Source organism: Mastigoproctus giganteus, chromosome 10 (assembly GCF_048544385.1).
Source record: "Mastigoproctus giganteus isolate SK-2022 chromosome 10, ASM4854438v1, whole genome shotgun sequence".
NCBI lineage: Eukaryota > Metazoa > Arthropoda > Arachnida > Uropygi > Thelyphonidae > Mastigoproctus > Mastigoproctus giganteus.
Genome location: NC_143584.1, coordinates 40,718,195 through 40,739,339, shown reverse-complemented (window position 1 = coordinate 40,739,339; position 21,145 = coordinate 40,718,195). Strand labels below are relative to the sequence as shown.

General features: G+C 40.5%; 1 protein-coding gene across 3 annotated transcripts in view; it reads right to left on the bottom strand.

Annotated features, from left to right (window-relative positions):
- The window catches only part of LOC150078996 (kinesin-like protein KIF21A), a 755,520-nt gene that overhangs the window by 499,911 nt on the left and 234,464 nt on the right, over positions 1-21,145 (bottom strand). For all 3 annotated transcript variants that reach the window (XM_090383539.1, XM_090383541.1, XM_090383540.1), the window contains one exon: positions 3,205-3,262. In XM_090383539.1, coding sequence (XP_090239665.1) covers positions 3,205-3,262 — 58 coding nt within the window. The remainder of the gene's footprint in view (positions 1-3,204; positions 3,263-21,145) is intronic.

The following is a 21,145-nucleotide window of genomic DNA, read 5'->3' as shown; positions in this document are numbered from 1 at the left end:
TCAGGCTTCTTATTCTTTTCTACAGCGATTTCATTTGTTACTGGTGGAGCATTAGGAGGTACCTATATGGGAGTGGCAGCTGATTGATCTTTTTGTGCGGGTTTTTGTAAGCTTAACAGGTAGCATGCAATGGGAGTGAATTACTCTTTGGAGGGATGGTTGTTTCAGTCTGTGTTCCAATGGAACATCTCCCTGCTACCTTCTGAGTGTAGGTGGGTTGTTTACATTTACAGAGCTGACCCCTTTTCTTGCCTCCTGATATGGCTTAATGTCCAAGTTTGCAGATGATACAAAGGTTGGCAGGGTTGTTAATGACACTAAAGACAGTATGCTACTACAACAGGATCTAGAAAAGTTAGGCAGATAGGCTGAGAAGTGGCAACTGAAGTTTAACATTGACAAATGAAAAGTACTGCATATGGGTAGCAGTAACTCAAGAGAAATGTACCAACTGTGTGGTACTACACTCAGGGAAGTGGAAAGTGAAAAAGACCTGGGGGTAATTGTGCAGTCAGATATGAAGTTCTCTGAGCAGGTCATGGAGTTTTGTCAATGATATATAGGAATTTTGCTAGCCGAGATAAGGAGGTGATTATCCCTTTGTATAAGGCAATAGTCAGGCCACACCTTGAGTACTGCATACAGGTCTGGAGGTCGCATTTTAGGAAGAATGTAGAGTTGCTAGAACGAGTACAGAGAAGGGCAACAAGATTGGTAAGAGGAACAAAGGGGGTGCGCTTACAAAGAAAGGCTTAAGTTCTGCAAGTTGCAGCATCTGGAGACTAGGCATCTACAAAGGTGATCTGATTAAGGTGTATAAGGCCTTGAATGGTTTGAGCAGACTCAATGCTAATGGGATACTTCTGCTTGCATCATACCCTCAGCTAATGCTAAAGTCACAATTTATTTTTCTTCTTTCCACCTCTGGCATGCTCTTGAGTAAGCAAAGTGTTCTCCTTGGCAGTTAAAGGAGGTGGGTTTTGTGACTGAAAATGACGTAGTTTCGTGGTCCTTTGCAGCACATTGTACGTAAGCAGAGGCTTCATGACAGGCCATTTGAGAGTGTCTATATTTCTGGCACCTAAAGCACTGTACTGTAGGGGTTTCTGACATATGGACAACTGTTGTAGCCAGCTTTACACATTAGGAAACATCGATGAATTGAACGTCAGAATGATGATTCTGGTGGGAACATATTTCCCATCCCTACATGCAGAAATTCTTTTAGTGATTACTCCCTGTGGTTTTAGCTCAGAGCAGATTTCCTTGGTAAACACAAGAAGTTCTCACTCTGAAATTATGTATCCTGATGAATTTAGTGTTCTACGTGGTGTTATGGTAATCAGTATTCCTCCAATTGATGTTGCTCGGAGCAGATGTTCAGAGTGGCTGTCATTTTTGGTTTCATTTAAGAGGTCCCCAGAACGAAGCCTCTTACCTGCTTTAGGGGAACCTACTAACCCCACTAAACTCTTCTGTATAAAATAGGTGACATTTTCCCAATAGATTTCTTGATGTTAGAATGGATGATTGAAAATCTTGGAATAGGCCCTGACAGTATTTAAGTTCTGGTTCTCTTTACTGCATTAGCATTATCTGTCTCATCATTTGTAATTTTAGATATTGACCGTGCCGAGGCCCCTAAAGAAATAAGTTTATCATGACTAATAATGTTTTTTAATTTGGTTCATTGGCTGGCTCCCCACACCCTAGAGCCGAAATGGGACACCCAGAATCCAGCAAGCAATAAATGTGCTCGGGAGTGGGATGCCAAGACTACCCAAGACACCATACCCACAACAGCCTGAATTCTGTCCCTCAAACCATGAGGATAGGAGCATGGCATCAATAAGGCTGACAACTGCATGTAAACCCACTAGCTGATTGATCGTGGCTAGGCTGTCCAGGATCACCCATCTTGTCAAAGCAGGGGCAAAACTGTGTGTTGAAACTGGTCCCCTCAACCACCAAGATCCCCTCTCCTAATTTCTATGGGTCACAGCACATGGCAAATACACCAGATTCCTATGGTGTTAGCCTGAAACCTAGGCTGTGGGGGTTTGATCCCAGTGATGGAAGCCTGGAATTGTCACTGGGATGTCCCCTCACCACGTACAGGTGCCCATGTCAAGAGGTCTCTGCTCACAAAATTCCAGTCTATTAAAAATATTAATAGACTGTTCCCTCTATGAGCTGTCCTAGGAGTCTGCATGTTTGCACTGCTCAGGAAACTTTATGTCAGACTGCGCATTACCCCCAGATCTTCATTATTTAGATTAAGTTTTGTGCCACAAAAATGGTATATTATCCTGGAATTACTGCTAACTAAAAAACAGTACATTGCATTTAAAGATGCTAAACCTCAATTACATTTTTAAGCCCATTTGAATAGTTTTAGCTAGAAACTGCTCAAGTTAAAGTAACATTAGCTGATTAATGTTTTTAAACTGACCACCACCACCATCACCAGCAAACATATATTAAACTTGAAGTAACTACATATGTCATTAACAAATATCAGAAACAGCAAAGAGAACCACTGCTCAGGAAAAAAGCATCAATACAAGTCCATGAAGCAAAGTGGTCACTTTTATCTAGTCTCTCCACCCACCTAGATACCAATTAGCCATCACTTTATCTATAGCAGCAACTTACCTCTAATCACACGTCCTCCAATAAAACAAATGATTTAGGCCGTATTAAGAGCTTCACTCTTAGGGGTGTGAAAAATTACTCTTTTCATTCTTTGTGGCAACTGACAGTAGCTAATCAGACTGTTCAAGAATGATTTCTCCTTTATAAATCCTGTGATTACCAAGTGGTTCCATTCTTATACAAAGCTTATATTACTGCTTTAACTTAAAGGCTTCATAATTTTCCCTGACACAGAAATCAGACTTAAAGGTCACTTGATTTTTATCCACTGTACGCTGTTCATTCTTTCCAGCTTTAATTCTTTCTTGAATTAAGAGTTGAACATAAAATCTAGAAACATACACTGCCAACTGTCAAGAAGCTGTACTGTGTGCAAGTGGTACTTACTTAAATAAACTGCAAAACTTTCTACACAATAAAATTGACTAATGGCAATTAAACTGGTTTAGTGTTATTCATACTGCATATCAATCTGAATATTAATTATTACTACTTTATGAAAAATTTATGATTGTAATCTAGTAATTTATCCCTCTAAATATATACTACCTTGTTCTTCAGGTTCTGAGTCTGAACTATCATCCTCAGTATTTTCTTCTCCACTCATCTAGAACAAAATTTTTTTATTATTTACTGCATCAAAAATACGTAAACTAAATTTAAAAACAATTTCTATGTGAATCAAGAAGTACATAGGTATTCCATATCTCTGTGCATGCAGTAAAAGTAACAATAACACTGAAAAGGTGATCAGTATTTCATTCAAGAATTTTAGTTTAGCAGAATGGATGTGAATTAAAAAGATATTTAATTCAACTGCCCAAAGTAGAGGATGTAATAGTATATCTGAAAATCTCTTAATGAAAAATAAACAAAAAGTGAAATCTTTCTAAGGCGACTCCAGCTTAACGTTGATAATTCGTTCTCAAAAAACAGAGCGCTAAGTGAATCCACGCTAAGCGAGCCCCACATTCCCATAAGGTAATGTACGTATTTGCGAGTAGCAGTCTATGTTTGCGAGTCTATGTCATAAGATATTTCCAAATCAATAATAAATCGTAGTGAAAAGACACACAAATGTTGGTCAAAATATTTAATATTCAAAAATTTGCACATATAAAACATTCTATATTACATACGTATATAATTATGTGGTAACTACATTATGTACCAAAGTTAAACTTAAAATGCCAATTAAAATCATGAATTTATTTTCTCATGGCCCTGGGCTGTCGAGTTTTCATATCTTTGGACTGAAAAATGTGTTGTTTTGGGTTGTGCTTTGTCCCTACATGATTTTCTACAACAAGAGTAAGATCTTGTTGTGTAAAATCATGAAGGGATTCATTTCTTTCTTTAAATTTCTTATTACCTTGGAACCATTCCATGTCAGGGTCGTTCTACCAGAAATAATCACACATTTTTTTAAAGTGTTCAAAATCTTCACTAAGTCCTTTTGCAGTCAGCGACTTCATCAGTTCTTCATCTGTACGATCTTGATCAGCTTCTTCCTCAATTGCACGCTCTTGTTCTTTTGTCATTTCCATGAGTTCTTCATTAGAGGGGCCATCCCTGTTGTTGTCAATCATCCCTTATGCATCGTCATCATCAATTTCATCCAATCCTGCTTCTTCTGAGCTCAATTTGCACTTTAACGTTCTCAACCGAATCATCAGGTTCTTGGGAAACCTTTATGCAATCCTTCCAAACCTTCCTCCACAGTCCATTCGTGGTTTTCTGAGTCACTTCATCCCAGGTAATTGAAATGTTGTAGATGGCAGTTTCAATTTTGTAGGACTTCCAAAATTCCTTTAGGCTCAGTACATTTTCACCAGTGTTGATGGTTTTAATAGCGTGAGAAAAGGTGTTCCATATGTAGTAAGCTTGAAATGTGGCAATAATATCTTGGTCCATTAGTTCGATCAGAGATATATAGTGTTTGGAGGCATGTAAAAAATTTTTATATGATTTCAAGTCTTCTAAGCTCACTTTGCTTGGATGTCATGGCACGATTTCATGATCAGAATTGTTTTGTAATCAAGGATATTTTTTGCACAATATCGTCCCACTGTGGGACAGAAGAATTCAGAGTACCAAACAACAAAAATAACCCTGGTAACCCAAGCTTTTATATTATCCTTCCAAATTACTGGTTGGTTTGATTTAGTGACCATTAAGAGCCCTTGGATTTTCCGAATTAAAAACTAAGAGGGAGTTTTAATTTAAAATCCCTTGCAGTGTTTTTCACCCAACAAAAAAGTCCACCAATCTTTTGCTGTAATTATAATCTTTTGCTGCTTTGAAGCCTGGCATGTTTTTTTCTTCTTTTGATATGAAATTTCTTTAAGGCATTTGTTTCCAAAAAATCCTGTTTCACCTATGTTAAAAACTTGTTGAGCAGAATAACACCCTTCTTCAATAATTTTAACAAGTTCTTTTTTTGAAAGTTTTGGCTCCTTGATCTGCACTTGCAGCTTCTCTCTGGATTGCTATGTTGTGTAGGTTATAGCACTTTTTAAATCTATTGAACCAGCCCTTATGTTAAGTTAAGTTTGTTTGTTATTTAGGAGCATTAGCAACTAAGGCCATATTGCTCCGGGAATATGCGGTGGTCATTCCCTGACCTTTCCGCATCCTCCGTATTTGGTGGTGACGGTCTCGAACCCTGGTCTAATCAAGAAGCGTGTGCTACGCACTGCTGCTCCTTCCCACCTGGCTACGGAGGCACCTACCAGCCCTTATACTAGCATTAAATGGTTCCACATTTTTTTTTTGAGAAGAGCTTCCTTCAGATCTTCATACAGGCTAATCGCTTTTTCTTTAATAATAATTGAACTTAATGGATTTCTGCATTGGATATTCAGAGTACCAAACAACAAAAATAACCCTATTTTTGTTGTTTGGTACTCTGAATATCCAATGCAGAAATCCGAAAAATTGGTTATTCAGAGTACCAAATAACAAAAATAATCTGCAGTATATTAAGTCTCTCCATTTCAATCATAATAGTTTAAATTGACTAGGGCCAGGCTGGCCCTAGTCAATTTAGTTGCTTGCACTGAAACAGCTTTCTTTCCGGCTGCTCAAATTAATTCTTCATTTTTTATAATTGTTCTTACAGTTGAATCTGACAGTCCTAAATTATTGCACACAGCCACTTGTCCTTGACCAGAATCGATTCGCTTCAAAACGTCTAATTTAATTTCCAAACTCAATTTTTTTCTTACCTCTGTAGGCTTCATACTTTGTCCAAACATTGTTGCTTTTTCATTCTTATCTGCCATTATTAACTCTTCCAAAATGTAACTGTGTTACATTAATTATTATAGAATGTCCCAGACGCTGTACTGGGTGATGACTAGATTTTTTGTATAAATGCATACAATGCAAATATTACAAGCAATACTGCATGTTCCTTAACTTGATAATTTTTTCAAATGTTGATCTTGGAACTATGTAACAAGTCACTGGACTGCAATTAAATTAGCATGGGAGAAAATTTCTGAAGTCGGCATGGGAAATATTTTAATGTTTTTTTTTTTTTTTCCTATTCATTCTCATGCTATCGATTACATCAGGTGAAACATTTTTGTTAAATATGCCAAAAATTCAATCTATAAAAGAATTCAATTCAAAAATTCAATCTGAAAGTGGGTAAAAGAGCATTATAATGATATATGGGTTTTAATATAAGAGTTAGCAAATCAGCATAAAATTTTATAACTAGAGCCTACTCTACTTTGCACCTCATTAAAACAGAGCAGTAAACCAAGAATTAACTTCAAACTTGATATAACAGCAGACTTTTGCCAACAAAATAAATTCCCGATCCACAATAAACTTTTAGGACAAAAAGAGATCTACACTGACACATTTCTGCAATTTCCATGAAAAGGTAAGGATGATGGTACCACAGAAAAAAGAAAACTTACTATAAGGCTTGTTGACATGAGAAACTGTTTCTACAGAGGTATGAGACACTTAAATAGAAGAGGTGGAAGTAAATTTGCTAATGTGAGCCAGTGCTAGGTTGGCCAGAAAGCTGATAGCTTCGGGGGTTACGCAGACTAACAGATTAACAGTGCTCCAGGCAGAGGAGAAAGTTATTCTTGCACCGCTTCTATTCGAACATAACACATTGCTAACCTCACTTTTGTGAGGTTAGCAATGTGTTATAGGCCTAATGCAGCAGCATCCAAAAAAAAAAAAAAAAAAAAAACACTCTCTTTTCACCCCTCCGTTCGTTCGAAATACCTGTCCAGCTGAGCCTTAAATTTATTTAGGCTATCAACTTCCACAACAAGGGATGGAAGTCTATTCCACCAAACGACCACCCGCTGGCTAAAGGCAAATTTCTGCACATCTATCTTTCCTCAATCTGAATTTATGTCTCTCAGGTGATTATTCTGAGCAAGGGGAAGAATCCCATCGGCATTGAGCATGCTCAAACCATTCAAGACTTTATGTACCTCTATCAGATCATCTCGCCAGTGCCTAACCTCCAGACACAGTAATTTGCAAAACTTAAACCTTTCTTCGTAGGAGCAACCCTTTGTTCCATTCACTAATCTTGTTGCCCTTCTCTGCATTCGTTCCAGCAGATCGACATCTTTCTTGAAATGAGGCCTCCAGACCTGTATACAGTACTCAAGGTGTTGCCTCACCATTGCCTTTTCAAGGGAATAATCACCTTATCCCTGATAGAAAAATTCCTGTATATCATTGACAAGACCCCATGAGCTACTCTTGCAGCCTGCCTGCACTGCTCAGAGAACTTCATATCTGCCTGCACAATTACCCCAGGTCCTTTTCATTTTCTACCACTGTCAGTGTAGTACCACAGAGTTGATACGTTGCCCTGGGGTTGCTGTTTCCCATACATAGTACTTTACATTTGTCAATGTTAAACTTCATTTGCCACCTCTCAGTCAATCTGCAAAACCTTTCCAGATCCTGATGCAGCAGCATAGCATCAGTAGTGTCCTTAACAACAATGCCAACCTTTGTATCGTCTGCAAACTTGGACATTAAGTTTGATATACCATCATCAATATCATTTATAAATACAGAAAACAATAATGGATGCAACACTGAACCCTGAGGGACTCCACTAATAACATTAGTCCACTAATAACAATGAGCAGTGTCCATTGATTACCACTCTCTGTCTTCCCCCCCCTCAACCATCGCCCTTTATCCATAGCAGCAATTTGCCTCCAATGCCACACTGCTCCAATTTGTGCAGCAGTCTTACATGTGCAACAGTATCAAAAGCGTTTCTAAGATCCAAATATATAATATCAAAGTTATTCCCTGCATCCAGTTCTTTTGTGACTGCATCATAGTATCCAATCAAATTGGTCAGGCAAGACTTTCCCTTAACAAAACCATGCTGTGTCTGAGGTATAACTGAAGTCTTGTTTAGATGATCCTGCAGTGCTTCTTTAACCAGTGCCTCCATTAATTTTCCAGGAACAGAAGTTAAACTCACAGGTCTATAATTACTTGTGACAGCCTTTGATTCTCCTTTGTGAATTGGGGTCACATTTGCACATTGCCAGTCCATGGGTGCCTCCCCTGAGTCCAAAGAAGCTCTCATAATTATGGCTAAGGGTTTGCTTACTTCCTTTGCTGCCTCCTTTAATATAACTGGATAAATCCCATCCATCCTGAGTGCCTTTTTTATGTTTATCCTCAACAATTTCTCCTCCACTTTCCTCTCAGTTATTACAAAATCATCTAGCTCACTTCCAGAGTTTACTTCACCTCTGGCATTCCCCTTCCTGAATAACTCCTCATGTGTGAATGTCGATGCAAAATATTCATTTAGTTTGTTAGCTACCTGAGCAGGATAATCAACAGTTGAACCATCGATATCAAGTGGACCAATCTGATTCATCCCCTTCCTTCCTTCTAGAGTTTACATAAATAAAGAACTCTTTGCTGTTTTTCTTTGCATCCTTTGCAAAGATTTCTTGTAATCTGCCTTTGACAGCCTAACTTCCTTTGTAACTTGGTTACAGACCAGCTTATATCTATCATAGGCTTCTGTGTTAATTTATATGTATCCCATGCATTTTTCTTCTCTGCCATATGTCTCATTAGTTCATCTGACATCCATTTAGGCCTAAACCTTGAACAACATTTCTTAGTTGGTAAGTAAAGCCTAGTAGCTTCCATGATAAGTTCTTTGAATGCTTCCCATTTTGAATTTGTTGTTGGTAACATCGTCAGTTGGTCCCACTGTATAGAATTTAAATACTGTCTCAGACCATCGTAGTCGCCTTTATGAAAGCAAAAACCCTTCCCTTTACCTCCGATGGTAGTTACCTCTTTGAGTAAATCCCACTTCAGCACAATGTGATCACTGCCACTTAGTGGTTCCTGTATCTGCAGATTCTTAATGCATGAAGAATCACTACGGATAATCAAATCAAGGGTATTGCTCCCTCTAGTTGCCTCCCGAACATGCTGATTTAGAAAACAATCATCCAATAAATCCACAAAAGCTTTGCTAGTGTGTGAGTGACCAACCCACAAATTCCAGTCAATATCTGGGAAATTAAAATCCCCCATTATAAGACTCTCTCTCTCTCTGATTTCCTGGCCCACTATATTTCCCTATACAGTTTCTTATTATACTCACCAGAATCATTAGGTCTATAACACACTACTACTCTCAATTTTGATCTCCCAGTGCTTATGTCACACCAAACTGACTCGACACTGCACAGTCCAGCAATATCGACTGGCTTCACTTGCTTGGATTTTATGTGTTTCTTAACTAATAAGCATAACCCCTCCTCCCTTCATATCCTGTCTATCCTTTCTGTACACATTGTACTCCCCAAATTCCAGTTCTGCATGCATTCCTTATATCTGTGTGACACCATGTCTCAGATATCCCAACAATATCTGCCTTTGATGTTTTGAGCAATACCTCAAATTCAACAAATTTATTTACCAAACTCCTAGCATTGGTATACACGCAAGTATACATGCACCTGTTCCTATTCATAGGTACCCTAACATAACCCATGTGTTTACTTTTACCGCAATGACTCCCAGCAGTCTCTGAAATATCCTGCATCTTGTTTTCCAGACTACTGCTCATTCCAATAGAAGCAGTGCAAGAATGACTTTCACCTTTGCCAGTGGCTACTGTTAATCTATTAGTCTTTGTATCCCCCCAAGCTATTTTTTCCAACCCACCTAACATTGCCTCAATACCATCAGCAAATATTCTTGCACCCTTTCTATTTAAGTGTATCCCATCCCTGTAGAAGCAGTCTCTCCTGTTAACAAGTACAGACCAGGCTGAAAAAAATTCTACCCCTTGAGCCTTGCACAAACTTTCCAGGGCCGAATTGATCGACAAGGCTCTCATCATATACTCCCTCCTATCGTGTCTGGGAAGAATTGCAGACACTTTCAAATTCAACCCTAATTCATGGTTTTTTTCAACAGTGACCTTTACTTGTTAAGTAATTCTGCCAGTCTCCTACTCTTAATACATAAAGAGTGGGCCAGTAAATCGAAATCCTTTATAATACGGAACTTTTCAGATACAAAGTAGACCTTGTGAATTCGTGAATCATACTGTCGAAAGACTTTTATGCATTTATTGGATGATTGTTTCCTAAATCAGCATGTTACAAATGTAACAAGAAAAATCAATATGCCTTATCTGATAATAAACAGTGACCCTTTTTGCAGCAAAAATCTGAAGAAAAAAGAACCACTAGATGGCACTGATCACAAAGTAGTGATGTACAATTTATTATTTACAGGCTTAAAGATAAAACTACTATCAAAGGTAACGGAAAGAGCTGTTTCTTTCATAAAGGTAAATCAGTGGACTCAAACAGTTTAAATTCTATGCAGTAGTTTAATAGCGTAATAATAAAGCAAAAGGCTCAAGCTAATGGGAGTGCTGTGGTTCAGGGGAGAACTGAGGGGGGCAGTTGCCCTCTGAATCACAGTCTTTTAAAATGCACTGTTTCTTTATGTTTGCGGAGCAGTCGGGTACGGGACATGATACTGCCAAGGGGGATGTCTTTGTGTGTGCACGATGTAAGGAGTGCAAGGAAATCAGGGGACAACTCAGTGTTGTTATGGGCCTTTATGAGAGCTTGAAGGACAGGGTGGATGCCCTCGAAGGAAATAAATTGAGGGGCCCATCAAGCTCTCAGCCGCCCACATCAATGTCAGAGCTTGCTCTTGGTCATCAGGCAACACAGAGGCAGCCCCCTAGGCAGAATGCGCTGGTCCCACAGGAACTAGTAGTTGTTGGTGACTCTATTGAAAGGGAAGTGGGGAACATGCTTGGCAAAAAGGATAGGTGGAATAGGACCAGGGTATGTCTGCCAGGGGCAAAGGTTGATGACGTTGTAGAGCAGATATCATCTTTTAAGGGCACAAAAGGTGATATAGTTGTACACGTTGGCACTAATGATATTAAGAGTAGGAGACCGGCGGAATTACTTAGCAAGTACAGGTCACGGTTGAAAAAAAGCCGTGAATTAGAGTTGAATTTGAAAGTGTCTGCAATTCTGCCCACACACGATACGAGGGAGTATATGATGAGAGCCTTGTCGATCAATTTGGCCCTGGAGGGATTGTGCAAGGCTCAAGGGGTAGAATTTTTTTCAGCCTGGACGGTACTTGTTAACAGAAGAGATTGCTTCTACAGGGATGGGATACACTTAAATAGAAAGGGTGCAAGAATTTTTGCTGATGCTGTCGAGGCAGAGTTAGGTGGGTCGGAAAACTGCTAGTTGGGGGGGGGATACAAGGACTAATAGATTAACAGTAGCCACTGGCAGAGGTGGAAGTGATTCTTGCACTGCTTCTATTAGAATGAGCAGAAGCCTGAAAAACATGATGCAGGATATTTCAGAGACTGCTGGGAGTCATTGCGGTACAAGTAAACACATGGGTTGTGTTAGGGCAGCCAAGAATAGAAACAGGTGCATGTATACTTGCCTGTACACCAATGCTAGGAGTTTGGTAAATAAATTTGATGAATTTGAGGTATTGCTCAAAACATCAAAGGCAGATATTGTTGGGATATCAGAGACGTGGTGTCACACAGATATAAGGAATGCGGAACTGGAATTTGGGGAATACAATGTGTATAGAAAGGATAGACAGGACAGGAGGGGTTATGCTATTAATTAAGAAACACATAAAGTCCAAGGAAGTGAAGCCAGTCGACATCGATGGACAGGGCAGTGTCGAGTCAGTTTGGTGTGACATAAGCATAGGGAAATCAAAATTGAGAGTAGGAGTGTGCTATAGGCCTAATGACTCTGATGAGTATAATAAGATATTGTACAGGGAAATAGAGTGGGCCAGTAAATCAGAGAGTCTTATAATGGAGGATTTTAATTTCCCAGATATTGACCGGAATTTGTGGGTTGGTCACTCGCACACTAGCAAGGCTTTTGGGGATTTATTGGATGATTGTTTTCTACATCAGCATGTTCGTGACGCAACAAGAGGGAGCAATACTCTTGATCTGATTATCAGTAGTGATTCTTCATGCATTAAGAATCTGCAGATAAATGAACCACTAGGTGGCAGTGATCACAGTGTGTTGAAGTGGGATTTACTCAAGGAGGTAACTACCATCAGAGGTAAAGGGAAGGGTTTTTGTTTTCGTAAAGGCGACTATGATGGTCTGAGACAGTATTTAAATTCTATACAGTGGGACCAACTGATGATGTTACCAACAGCAAACTCAAAATGGGAAGTATTCAAGGAACTAATCTTGGAGGCTACCAGGCTTTACATACCAACTAAGAAATATTGTTCAAGGTTTAGGCCTAAATGGTTGTCAGATGAACTAATGAGACATGTGGCAGAGAAGAAAAATGCATGGGATACATACAAATTAATGGGTGACATGGAAGCCTATGATAGATATAAGTTGGTCTGTAACCAAGTCACAAAGGAGATTAGGCAGCAAAGGCAGACTATGAAAAATCCTTGGCAAAGGATGCAAAGAAAAACAGAAAAGAGTTCTTTACCTATTTAAACTCAAGAAGGAAAGGGATGAATCAGATTGGTCCACTGGATATTGATGGTTCAACAGTTGAGGATCCTGCTCAGGTGGCTAACAATCTAAATGAGTATTTTGCATCTACATTCACGCATGAGGAGTTATTCAGGAAGGAGAATGATGTAGGTAAAGTAAACATTGGCAGTGAGCTGGATGATTTTGTAATAACTGAGAGGAAAGTGGAGGAGAGATTGTTGAGGATAAACATAAAAAAGGCACCTGGGGTGGATGGGATCTATCCAGTTATATTAAAGGAGGCAGCAAAGGAAGTAAGCAAACCCCTAGCCATAATTATGAGAGCTTCTTTGGACTCAGGGGAGATACCCATGGACTGGAAATGTGCAAATGTGACCCCAATTCACAAAGGAGGATCAAAGGCTGACACAAGTAATTATAGACCTCTGAGATTAACTTCTGTTCCAGGAAAATTAATGGAGGCACTGGTTAAAGAAGCACTGCAGGATCATCTAGACAAGAATTCAGTTATAGCTCAGACGCAGCATGGTTCTGTTAAGGGCAGGTCTTGCCTGACCAATTTGATTGGAAACTATGACGTAGTCACAAAAGAACTGGATGCAGGGATTAACTTTGATATTATATATTTGGATCTTAGAAAGGCTTTTGATACTTTTGCACATGGAAGACTGCTGCACAAATTGGAGCAGTGTGGCATTGGAGGCGAATTGCTGCTATGGATAAGGGGATGGTTGAGTGGCAGAAGACAGAGAGTGGTAATCAATGGACACTGTTCAAAGTGGACTAATGTTATTAGTGGAGTTCCTCAGGGTTCTGTGTTGGGTCCGTTGTTGTTTTCGGTGTTTATGAATGATATTGATGATGGGATATCAAGTTTAATGTCCAAGTTTGCAGATGATACAAAGATTGGCAGGGTTGTTAAGAACACCACTGACGCTATGCTGCTACTGAAACAGGATCTGGAAAGGTTGACCAGATGGGCTGAGATGTGGCAAATGAAGTTTAACATTGACAAATGTAAAGTAATACATATGGGAAACAGTAACCCCAGAGCAACGTATCAACTCTGCAGTACTACACTGACAGTGGTGGAGAATGAAAAGGACCTGGGGGTAATTGTGCAGGCAGATATGAAGTTCTCTGAGCAGTGCAGACGAGCTGCAAGAGTAGCTCATGGTGTCTTGTCAATGATATACAGGAATTTTTCTAGCAGGGATAAGGAGGTGATTATTCCCTTGTATAAGGCAATGGTTAGGCCACATCTTGAGTACTGTATACAGGTCTGGAGGCCTCATTTCAAGAAGGATGTAGAGCTGCTGGAACGGGTACAGAGAAAGGCAACAAGATTAGTGAATGGAACAAAGGGTTGCTCTTACGAAGAAAGGCTTAAGTTTTGCAAATTACAGAGTCTGGAGACTAGGCACCGGCGAGGTGATCTGATAGAGGTGTATAAAGCTTTGAATAGTTTGAGCATGTTCAATGCCAATGGGATTCTTCATCTTGCTCAGAATAATCAGCTCAGAGGGCATAAATTCAAATTGAGGAAGGACGGATGTCGGATAGATGTGCGGAAATTTGCCTTTGGGCAGCGGGTGGTTGGTTGGTGGAACCGACTTCCATCACTTGTTGTTGAAGTTGATAGTCTAAACAAATTTAAGGCTCAACTGGACAGGTATTTCGAGCAAACGGAGGGGTGAAATGGGAGTGGTGTGTTTTGTTTTTTTGTTTTTTTTTGGCTGATGCTGAATAAGCTTGCTTTCTTGCATCATATGCCTCTACTAATACTAATGCTAATGCTAATGTGGAATTTAATTAAAGACATAACTACTGTCGGGAAATGGGAGAGGCTTTAGCTTTTGCAAGGGTGACTAGTGGTCTCAGCCAGTTTTTAAATTCTCTGCAGTGGCATCAACTGATGATGTTACTAACAGTAAATTTTAAATGTTAAGTATTCAGGGAAGTAATCAAGGAAGCTACTGGGCTTATACCAACAAAGAAATAATGTTCAAGGCTTAAACTTAAATGGATGCTAGATGAACTATTGAGAGATATGGAAGAGAAGAAAAGTGCATGGGAGGAATTTAAATTATGGTGATACAGAAGTCTATGGTAGATATAAATTAGTCTGTAATCAAGTCACAAAGGAGGTTAGACAAGGATAGATGAATTCTGTATAACCAGAAAAGTTTTAATAATAAATGACATGAAGCCTTCAGGGTTAAATGGGCCATCATTCATCAGCAAATTCGAACAGGATAAAGTTGTTAGAGACAAAATTTAACAGATACAGAGTTGTGTATGCAGTGATACGTGATTAACAATCAACTACTAGATTGCTGCTCACTGTTGCTGCGAGGACGTGTGTGTGGATTTGCTGCCAGCATTTATCCAGTTTCAAGATGGCTGCCTCCAAGATAGGGTGTAGCCTCGTGCCCTTGCAGTGATTCATAGTTCTTGAACTGCACGAAAATATTAAGCGATTCTAACCAGAGGCAGTGACAAAAGTGTCGGGATTGGTCAATCACTTCGTAATCGTGCTTGGGGTTAAGGTCATGGTGGGTCAATCGTGATCCAGTAGTGTTCCACGACTGAGGATTGGTCAGTCTCAACCAAGGCAAACTGACCTATCGTGCTCTGCAAAGTGGTCTTGAAGGCATCTCGAGCTCTCTCCTATGTAGCAGCTGCCACAATCTTTGCAAGTTACGCGCTATACCACGCCGCTGCTCAAAAGCTGGGCAACTGGAGTCTTCATATTAGAAACCGGAGTTCCTACCAGGTAGTTGCACACATTTTATGTGGTATTCCCAGAGGATTTTTGAAATCTGGCCCGACATGCCCAGATAGTAGGGAATGTAGGCAGTAGGCATATTGTCATGCGTCGATGATGGTCTCGGGTGGATCGTGAGCTCTTGCGCTTGCAATAAGCACTTGTCTAATATGTGTGTTGGATAGCCACAATTGGCCAGGTCCATTCTCACTCTGGAAATGTCGGTGTGCCTAGCTTCATCTGAGTTGGATTGGCTCCAAGCAGGAGAATAGAGTGTGGGTGATGCCGTTGAGATGACTAGGGGGAATGGCCCAATCTGTAGTTAGTAACCTGTCCACACCACATTGGTTTACCGTATACTGAGGTTTCCAGGTATGGGCCCACATGTTTTACGAGGACATCTAAGAATGGAAGGAACCCATCCACTTCTAACTCTAAAGTGAACTGGATGAACACTGACAACAAATTGAGGTACTCCAGTAATGTTGCTTCAGAACCGCGTGGGAATACGGTGAAGATGTCATCGACGTATCTGCACCATGTTGTAATAGGCAGAGGAGGGTTCAGGAATATCTGTTCTTCCAATTCCTACATGGCGATGTTGGCCACAATGGAGCTAACAGGAGTTCCCGTGGCAGTACCATGCACCTGCTTGTATAAGGAATCCCCCGAAGGTAAAGATGCTGCCTGATAAGCATAGGTTGAGAGCAGTACAGATGTCCTCTGTGGATAGTGATGTTCTGCTTGGGAGATTTGAGTCATTCTCCAGAAGCCTCTTGGTGCAGTTTATGGCCTGTTGGGCTGTAATCGATGTAAACAGGGACACTACATTGAATGATGCCATAATCTCGCTGTCAGAGATCGAGAGCTCTTTAATAAGTTGAATGAACTCACTGCTGTTAGTGACAGTGTGGGCAGTATTTCCCACAAGAGGTGTAAGGAGTCATGCAATATACTTAGATAGATAACTTATATGTAGGTGCATTGCAACAGGACACAATGGGCCGGAGGGGATTGCCTGGCTTATGAATCTTAGGTAGGTCATAAAGCTGAGGCAGTTGGCAGCCCGTGGATTGTAGAAGCCATAAAGTCAAAGCAAAAATTTTCCCTGATTTAAGCCACGCATAGACTAGTTTGTTAATATTTGACGCCAGGCGTCCCAAGACTTTGATAGACAGATCTGTCAAAGCTTCATAGATGTTTAGGTCTTGTAGGAGGATGAGAGCTTTCTCTAAATAATCTGACCGGTCTAATATGACGGTGCGATGTCCCTTGTCTGCAGGAAGCACGACAAAGGTGTTGTCTTTTCTTATGGAGGAAAGAGCAGCATGTAATCGATAGTAAAGGTTGGAGCGGGCGGGCCGTGTGCATCGGAGGACAGAGGTGTTTTGAAGCGGATTTCATTAGCAGATTCTTCAGGGAGGTTGGTAATGCTTGCTTCTACTCCCATAGCAAGTTGTGTGATCGGTGGCTTCGACGCCAAGACAGTGAACTTCATTCCAGCTGTCAAAACATTGAGCAGCTCAGCAGTTAATTGTTTGCTGCTCAAATTCTAAAAGGAAGGAAGAGTTATTATTTGAATGGGTGTTCATCCTCGAGGAGTGAGCTTCTCTGATTAAATTCACAAACTTCCATTGCTGCCATGAACGATAAGCATCAGAGGTACGGTTAGCTTGGCAACAAATAGTATGAATAAGGTTAGAAATCAGGAAATATTTCTGCTTTAACTCAGTGGCTTCTACATGCCATGGACTGCCAACTGCCTCAGTTTTATGGCCAACTTAAGATTCATAAGCCAGGCGTTTCCTTCCAGCCATTGTGTCCTGCTGCAATGCACCTACATATAAACAATTTAAGTATATTGCATGACTCCTTACACCTCTTGTGGGAAATACTGCCCACACTGTCACTAACAGGGGAGAGTTCATTCACCTTATTAAAGAGCTCTCAATCTCTGACAGTGAGATTATGGCTTCATTCGATGTAGTGTCCATGTTTACGATTACAGTCCAACAAGAAGACTGCTTGTACCAAGCAGTCTTCTGCTTCAGATGAACATCCGGATGCTCTTCCAACTCGACGACCTTTGGTTAACAATTCTTCCCAGACCAAAACAACTGATTGCAGCACAGCTCCATCTGATCAGCTTCGCTCTTCACACAAGCTATTTTCCCATATGCCTCAGAAGGAGCCCCTTGCTGGCACCTGGGCTCATGTTGCGGCACTTCCCTCACATCCTAGGTTACCTCGGCCTAGGATGTGAGGAATTTCCAGCTCACCAATCAGAATCGTTTATTACAGACAGCTCCCAATTACAAGAAGGTGAATTTCCCTCACACTGACTGCATGCACATGGTCTCTTCCATCACCACATCATGAAGTTGTTCCTGATGCCACTTGCTGCTTGATGCCTACTGTTGGAGTGGAATTATGTCCACTTCCTGTGCTGATAACAGAGTAGAAGATACAATCACACGTGATGTTTTCATCCATGGAAGTAGTAACTCTATGGAAGTAAAAGCTGCCCCTGGATTAGCGCATGTTTTTGCAACAAGATTAGACCCTGATACATTGCCACTGGATGTTTGGAATTTGATACTAAGCAACACTGGAGTGCACACCAGTGTCCGCTAAATGCGTACAAGACACCCTTCTTATGCATCTTTCAATGTCACATGCACACCTTTTGATCTAGCTACAATATTTAACCCTCTCCTGTGGCCATTTGGCTCAAGGGTCAGGGAATTTGGGAAAAATTCTTGAATTTCTGTACCCAGACATCGTCACTAGCAAATAAAGGGATCAGAAGATATTATATATGACATGCTCAGCTCAATTTTTGCTCAAAACGTCAGGAGCATCAGCAATAAGCTACACTCCCTGCAATCACTCTTGTTCCTCGAGGAATTTGGGATTATTTTTCTTACAAAAACCTGGATGTCTTCCAATAAACAGCTTGATACCCTGTTGAGTACCTCATCTTATCATGCAGCTACTAATGTTACGAGAAGGAGGTGTTATGATTATTTCCCATCGTAATTTTTCACTTTCCTGCCTAAAGATCAGCAATACAGAACACTTTAAAGCTTTATGTGCCAATGTTACATCTGGAAAATCACCTAATCAAAATTTGTCTAATTTATCTTCCACCTGATCATACACAAGACTCCAGGGATGAATTGCAGTCGTGGCTTGCAACCAATCTCACCCCTGATAAACCAACCTTTCTTTTTTTTTTTTTTTTTTATGTGAACCCCAAACACGAGAGGTATTAGAACCTATAGTACTTAGTACCGTGCTTGGGTTGGAGGTTGAGAAGACGAAAGAAGATATTTGTTGACATTGCACTTGAACTTCTGTAGATTGTAATTTTCAGGAAATACGTATGAAGGAAGGTTGTTCCAGAAAACGGCAGTTGATTGAATAAATGAGAAAGATGAAAAGTTAGTTCTGTGAGTTTGAAGTTGGACAGTAAATGGATGTTGGCTTGGTGGCGGCATGTGTTCGGACTGTTTTGAAAGAGAGAGCGGGAATTATAAAAGCCAATTCAGAAGAATAGTGCCCGTGGAAGTATCTGTAGAAGAGGCATGCATCAGAAACAGTACGTCTATGAGAAAGCGAGTGGAGAGACTCTGTTAGAGATGAATCATTAATTAACCTAACTGCCCTCTTCTGAATGGAATCAAGAAGCCTGAGAAAGGTTTTTGGGGCACCACCCCAGATGTTGGAACAATATTCCATGGCAGGGCGGATTTGCGATTTATACAGAGTGAGCAGCTGTTTGGAAGAAAAGTAACACCGAGAGCGAAAGAGAAAACCAAGTTTTTTAGATTCAGAGGAAGCAATATTTGTAATGTGCTTGTGCCAAGAGAGAGAGAGAGAGATTAGAAGTCAGGGTAATCCCCAAAAGAGATATATCATTTTGCCTAGAAATCGCAGTGTCTCTAAAGATAAGCATAGGAGCAGAAGAATTCTTTTTGCGAGATATAAGACAAGACTGAGTTTCAGAAGGGTTGAAATCAACTAAGTTGTCTTTGCCCCACTGGAGAATTACCTGAAGATTAGCATTAGCATTAGTAGAGGCATTTGATGCAAGAAAGCAAGCTTATGCAGCATCAGCCAAAAAAAAAAAAAAAAAAAAAAAACCCCCACTTCCACTTCACCCCTTTGTTCGTTCCAAATACCTGTCCAGCTGAGCCTTAAACTTATTTAGGCTATCAACCTCCACCACAAGGGATGGAAGTCTGTTCCACCAACCGACCACCCGCTGGCTAAAGGCAAATTTCCTCACGTCTATCCTACATCTGTCTTTCCTCAATTTGAATTTATGCCCTCTCAGGTGATTTTTCTGAGCTAGAGGAAGAATCCCATCAGCATTGAGCATGCTTAAACCATTCAAGGCTTTATACACCTCTATCAGATCACCTCGCTGGTGCCTAGTCTCCAGACACTGTAATTTGCAAAACTTAAGCCTTTCTTCGTAAGAGCACCCCTTTGTTCCATTCACTACTCTTCTTGCCCTTCTCTGTACTCGTTCCAGCAGCTCTACATCCTTCTTGAAATGAGGCCTCCAGACCTGCATACAGTACTCTAGGTGTGGCCTGACCATTGCCTTATACAATGGAATAATCACCTCCTTACCCCTGCTAGCAAAATTCCTATATATCATTGACAAAACCCCATGACCTGCCCTGGCAGCCTGTCTGCATTGCTCAGAAAACTTCATATCTGCCTGCACAACCACCCCCAAGTCCCTTTCATTCTCTACCACTGTCAATGTAGTACCACACAGTTGATACGTTGCTCTGGGGTTGCTGTTTCCCATGTGTAGTACTTTACATTTATCAATGTTAAACTTCATTTGCCACCTCTCAGCCCATCTGCTCAACCTTTCAGATCCTGTTGCAGCAGCATAGTGTCAGTAGTGTCCTTGACAACCCTGCCAACCTTTGTATCATCTGCAAACTTGGACATTAAGCTTGATATACCATCATCAATATCATTTATAAATACAGAAAACAATAATGGACCCAACACTGAGCCCTGAGGGACTCCACTAATAACATTAGTCCACGATGAGCAGTGTCCATTGATTACCACTCTCTGTCTTCTCCCCCTCAACCACCCCTTTATCCATAGCAGCAATTTGCCTCCAACGACACACTGCTCCAATTTGTGTAGAAGTCTTCCATGTGCAAAAGTATCAAAAGCCTTTCTAAGATCCAAGTATATAACATCAAAGTTATTCCCTGCATCCAGTTCTTTTGTGACTGCATCATAATATCCAATCAAGTTGGTCAGGCAAGACTTCCCCTTAACAAAACCATGCTGTGTCTGAGCTATAACTGAAGTCTTGTCTAAATGATCCTGCAGTGCTTCTTTAACCAGTGCCTCCATTAATTTTCCCTGAACAGAAGTTAAGCTCACAGGTCTATAATTACTTGTGTCAGCCTTTGATCCTCCTTTGTGAATTGGGGTCACATTTGCACATTTCCAGTCTATGGGTACCTCCCCTGAGTCCAAGGAAGCTCTCATAATTATGGCTAAGGGTTTGCTTACTTCCTTTGCTGCCTCCTTTAATATAACTGGATAGATCCCATCCACCCCGGGTGCCTTTCTTGTGTTTATCTTCAACAGTTTCTCCTCCACTTTACTCCCAGTTATTTCAAGATTCTGTAGCTTAC